The sequence below is a fragment of the Zosterops lateralis genome, assembly GCF_965231275.1.
Source record: "Zosterops lateralis genome assembly, chromosome: 15".
In the NCBI taxonomy this organism is placed as follows: domain Eukaryota; kingdom Metazoa; phylum Chordata; class Aves; order Passeriformes; family Zosteropidae; genus Zosterops; species Zosterops lateralis.
The window spans coordinates 408694-414437 of NC_139775.1; the positions used below are offsets into that span (position 1 = coordinate 408694).

Consider the following 5744-nt stretch of genomic DNA (forward strand, 5'->3'; position numbering starts at 1 on the left):
ACGCCTCGGCAGGAACCTCGTCCGGACCCCTCAGCAGGATCCCTCAGCGGGATCCTCGGCCGGACCCCTCAGCGGGATTCCTGGGCGGGATCCTCAGCGGGACTCTCAGCGAGATCCCTCAGCGAGACCCCTCAGCGAGATCCTCAGCGCGACCCTCGGCGGGATCTCTCAGCAGGACCCTCAGCGGGATCCTCAGCGCGACCCTCGGCGGGATCTCTCAGCGGGACCCTCAGCGAGACCCCTCAGCGAGACATCTCAGCGGGACCCCTCGGCGGGACCCCTCAGCGGGACCCCTCGCTGGCGGCGGCTCCGGCCGGCGGAGCGGGGTCTCTGAGGCGGCGGGCGGGCGGCACGGCCCCGCCGGCCCGGAGCCACGCCCGTTATGCAAATATTAATGCCCTCTCCACCAATAGCGAGCGGCGGCGGGGGCGGAGCCGCTCGCCCTGCCCTTAAAGTTACTTGTTGCCAGGGGCCCTGTTTCGCACTGGACGTGGAGCGCGGCGCGGGCAGCGCGGGGCCCCGGCGGCGGCAGGACCGGCTGCGCAGCGACGAGTGCGGGGGATCGCGGATTTTGGGCTGAGTTTTGAACGTTTCGTGTCTTTTTCCCTCTAGAACTTTTTGGTTTTTTTTACTCGTTTTCCCGCGGCTCCGGCGCCCGCGGAGGGTGCGCGGCCACCCCCCCGCCTCACCCCGGGCGGGCACAGCGCCGCGGCCGGCCCGGCTCTGCCGCCCCCGCCGATGCTCAACATGACCGAGGAGCACGACAAAGCGCTGGAGGCTCCGTGCAGCCCCGCGGGCACCACCAGCTCCATGTCCCACGTGGACTCGGACTCGGACTCGCCGCTCTCCCCCGCCGGCTCCGAGGGGCTGGGCTGCGCCCCCGCGCCCGCCCCGCGCCCGCCCGGCGCCGCCGCGCTGGGGGCAAAGGTGGACGCGGCCGAGGTGGATGAGCGCTTCCCCGCCTGCATCCGCGACGCCGTCTCGCAGGTGCTCAAGGGCTACGACTGGAGCCTGGTGCCCATGCCCGTCCGCGGCAACGGATCGCTCAAGGCCAAGCCGCACGTCAAGCGGCCCATGAACGCCTTCATGGTGTGGGCGCAGGCTGCCCGCAGGAAGCTGGCCGACCAGTACCCGCATCTGCACAACGCCGAGCTCAGCAAGACCCTGGGCAAGCTCTGGCGGTGAGTCCCGATCATCCTCCCGCGCCGCATCCTCCGCCACTGGACTCCCCCCCCCACCCCGCCAGCGCTGCTTTAAAAAGCTGCTTCTGCTCGCTTTGTGTTTATTATTAATCTCTGTTTCTCGGGATTCTCGGAGCCGTTCGGACTGAAGTGCCATCCTCCCCTTTCCCGAGCATCCCGGCGCGCTGCGAGGGACGCAGCGGTCCCTGCTCCCAAAAATCCCCCGAGCGGGGGCTTGGGCACCCTCGCTCCTGCCCCGGGTGGATTTTCCCTGCTCCATCACGGAGATGCACAAGCCCTTCCTTCCCTTGCCTGCGGCTTCCCCATCCCCAGGCGATGAGACTTCTTTAATGACTTGTTTTATGGCTTTTCCTAATTTTTTTCTCTTTCTTTTTGGCTCGCTCGATGCTTAACAAGCTATAAACGCAACTAAACTCATTTTTAGCGGTTATTTTAACGAGCTTCCTAATTTCCCTGCTTATCTGCTCAGCGCCTCCCGGGGATGCAAACTTTTATTTGCTGGGCAGCATCCGAGCCCGCTTTGCTTTCCAAGGCTCTTCCCCGAGCCACGTTTTTCCGTGTGGTTTATCCCACGGTGTCTGCCTGTACCTAATTCCCATCTTTCCTGCCTGCTCGGGCCAGCGATGCTCCCGCTGCGGTTTGAGCCTCTCCCAAGAGTTTGCAAAGAGAGGTGTGGGCAGGGGGGAGAGAGTTCGGAAAGCAATAATCCCATCCCTGGTGCCTCGGTGGTTTCTTTATAAGCACCAAACAAAGCTGGAAACGTTTGTGGCGGGTGAGGGGGTGGCATTTGCAGGGTGAACATGGGAATTATGTTTTGTAATTGTGCTGGAGATGGGGAAGGGGGGTTTTGTTTTGCCCGGTTACTCCTGTCTATAGTGGTGGGGGGGTTTTCATGCTGCTATAGTTGGTATTTTAATCCTTTTTTTTTTTTTTTTTGCCGTGGATTTTAACTCCTTTTTACCACAGCAAATTAATTTTGTAGTTAACTTGCCGAGCGCTCAGATCCATGCATGGGAAATGGGCATGTGCGAGTCTAAAAACAACAAGAAAACTTACAAGGAAAAGATCCTAATTTTTAAATTCTTTTTTCTCTCTTCCTCATTAAAACAACCAACCCCCCCCCAAAAAAAAAAAAATCAGTTTATTGAGCGAAAACGAGAAACGTCCCTTTGTGGAGGAAGCCGAGCGCCTCAGGGTGCAGCACAAAAAGGATCACCCGGATTACAAATACCAGCCCAGGAGGAGAAAAAGCGTCAAAGCCGGGCAGAGCGACTCGGACTCGGGGGCTGAGCTCAGCCACCACGCCGGCACTCAGCTCTACAAGGCCGACACGGGGCTGGGGGGCATGGCCGACTCTCACCACCACGGGGATCACACAGGTAAAGGGTGGCATTCCCGCTGATCTCTGGGCTGGGATGGGATCCCCACCGTGCGCAGCCACAGGCAGGAGTTGTCCCGAGAGATGGGAGCAAGTTTGGCTTAGTGAGTGTTCTCAGTGCCATAGGGGATCCCAAAGCACAGGGATCCCGCTCTCCCTGGATGGGGAGATTGAATGATGGGTTAATCAGGGTTAATAAGGGTGCAGGGTCCTGGGGCAGAGCTTTCCCAGCACTGGGAGCTGGCCCAGGAGAGGTTCTGGGCGTATTGTGAGCGTCCTGCAGCCTCAGACCCGCTGGGATCACAGCCCTTGGCTCCCTCTGCCTCGGGCTGTCCGCAGGGAGAGGATGAACTCCATCATGGGGTTCACTCTGTGAATCCACCCCTTGGATCTGTCTCTCAGGGTGTCCCGCTGTGTCCCAGAGTGATCCTGATGGGCACAGTGTGCTCTCACCTTCATCCCATCTCCCATGCGGGAGGCTCATCCCAGGGGGAACATGGTCACGGGGGGACATCACCAACACGGATTTAAATCCTCGATAGGAGCAGTCACAGCTAAGGGAAACACATTTATTGAATACTGAGCGAGTTGGGTGTTCTGTGATCACTGCTGAAGCCTCCCTTCATCTGTCCCTTCATCCCCAGGCCAGCCTCACGGCCCCCCCACACCGCCCACCACCCCCAAGACTGACCTGCACCACGGTGGCAAGCAAGAGCTGAAGCATGAGGGCCGGCGCCTGGTGGAGAGCGGCCGCCAGAACATCGACTTCAGCAACGTGGACATCTCGGAGCTCAGCAGCGAGGTCATCAACAACATGGAGACCTTTGACGTGCACGAGTTCGACCAGTACCTGCCCCTGAATGGCCACGCTGCGCTGCCAGCTGAGCACGGCCCTGCCACCGCCTCCTACGCCGGCTCCTACTCGCACTCGGGCACAGCCACTGCCCAGGTGTGGACTCACAAGAGCCCGGCCTCGGCCTCGCCGGTGGCAGCTGAGCCAGGCCAGCAGCGGCCTCACATCAAGACGGAGCAGCTGAGCCCCAGCCACTACAGCGAGCAGCCCCACGGCTCCCCGGCGCACAGCGACTCCTACGGCTCCTACGGCGGCCAGGCCTGCGCCACCTCAGCTGCCCCTGCTGCTGCTGCCGCCTCCTTCTCCAGCTCCCAGTGTGACTACACGGACCTGCAGAGCTCCAACTACTACAACCCCTACCCTGGCTACGCCTCCAGCCTGTACCAGTACCCGTATTTCCACTCCTCGCGCCGTCCCTACGCCACCCCAATCCTCAACGGGCTGTCCATCCCGCCAGCCCACAGCCCCACTGCCAACTGGGAGCAGCCTGTCTACACCACGCTCACCAGGCCTTAAAAAAAAAAATGGATCCCGAGGCTTCCCTGGGATTTATGCACTAATGAAGGAATGAGGAGGAGGATGAGGAAGAGCGTGTGGAGTGTTCCAAAGTGCCTCCTGAGCCGCTGTGGGAACTCTTGCCTCGTCACCGCCGCCTTGCTTCGGAACTCCCCTCCCGCCCCCCGAAAGGACAGAGCTCAATTTTTTTCCTTTGATTCATAAGATTTAAGAAATTTAAAATTTAAAAAAAAAAAAAAAAAAAAAAAAAAACAAACCACACACACATAAAAAAACCCCAACCTGACCAAACAAAGGACTAAAAATTAAAAAAGAAAAAAACAAGAGGAAAAAAACCAAACGAACAAAAGGAAAAGGACGGGTGATGACTTTTTTTTTTGAGTAAATGAAGGACAAAAGGTTCGGCTCCTCTGGGAGGACTGAGCTAGGCCTGGAAGTTTGGCCAAGTGCAAAACCTGGAGCAGGGGGTGGGGAGAGAGAGAGAGGGGGAGACAAAACAACAACAACACCACCACCACAAAAGCTGTTTGAGACTTTCAGGGTCTATTGCAATGTGAAGAACGGACCAACCTTGAGGGCAGGAACTCACTGGGACCAACAGGGATTGAGCCCCAAAATCCCAGAACAATCCCGTGGGAAGAGTCTGATGGGACCAACCAATTCAGTGTCTGAAGTGTTTGTTGATTTTTATTTTTTTTCCTCCAGTCAGGAGTTCTTCTAAGCAAGGTTTGGCTGTAATTAACATTTTTGTTTTTGTTTTTCTTTGTTTTATTGGAAGCTTCAAATGTTATTGGTTGTTTCGTTTTGGGTTTGTTGGTTTGTTTGTTTTTTTTTTTTAATCTGTTAAATATGTATTTATGTTCTGTACTATTTTGTCTTTTAATTAATGAAGTAATTTTGTGCAAAACGGAAAAAAAAAAGTAGAATTTTTAAGAGATTTTAAAGATGGAGGAGGGAGCCTAAAAATTAGTGGAGATGATACAATAAACTGGTGTTATGAGTCTATAGATTTTCCTTGGTTTTTTTGGGTTTTTTTCATTTTGGGACCGCTGCAGGAGCCATGCTGGAGAGAGAGGGACTGAAGGCATTCGCCTGGAAACTCCAATGGGAATGTCAAATAACGAGGGGGGGAATTACTAATTCAAATTGGGAGGCTCAAAGGCTGCCCAAAAAGGGGCAGGTGATTTTTCTGGCCACCTGTTTTGGGCTGTTAAAATCGGATTTCAGGAGTCTTCAAAGGCTTTCAGAACCAGGACTACTTTAAAGGAGCTGTAATTTCATGAGAAACCATCGACTTCTGCTTTAATTTTGGCTTCTAGGGACCAGATACCATCCATCAAGCTGTGAAACTAAAATCTCCTCCACTAAAAAAACTGGGTTTAGGGTACTTAGTTTTTAGACTAATATTTCATTGATATATTTCTACTTCCATTGTATGCTGAGCATATAAATAACCATCTATTTTATGGGAACTTGTGCCTTTAAAAGCCTTTGTAAATCTAAACCCACCTTTCAGAGGTTATTCATCTTTTTACCTTTTCTACGTTTCCTACTCTTTTTTCTAAAACATATTTTTTTGCATATTTCCTTTCAGGGTGGGGAGGGAGGGACACGCTGGGCTGGGGGAAAAAGACAAGAAAAAGCTCATTTTTATGCAATCTATTTTTCTGTATAAAGTTTGAAAACCTTTTGGTTGTTACTAATCTTGTTCTCTTCACTCGCTTCTGACTAAGCAATGCTAACTTTTGTACAGATCCATTTGATAAAAATTAAAAAGTGCTTTTTATCAAGGATG

General features: G+C 54.2%; 1 protein-coding gene across 1 annotated transcript; it reads left to right on the top strand.

Annotated features, from left to right (window-relative positions):
- Positions 1 to 738: 738 nt before the first annotated feature.
- On the top strand, positions 739 to 5534 carry SOX8 (SRY-box transcription factor 8; the record flags this gene model as incomplete). The annotated part of the gene is made up of 3 exons (XM_083872712.1): positions 739 to 1181; positions 2343 to 2581; positions 3225 to 5534. 3 exons carry the CDS (start codon positions 739 to 741, stop codon positions 3947 to 3949), a joined length of 1407 nt encoding a protein of 468 aa, XP_083728838.1. The 3' UTR covers positions 3950 to 5534.
- Between the last annotated feature and the right edge of the window lie 210 nt (positions 5535 to 5744).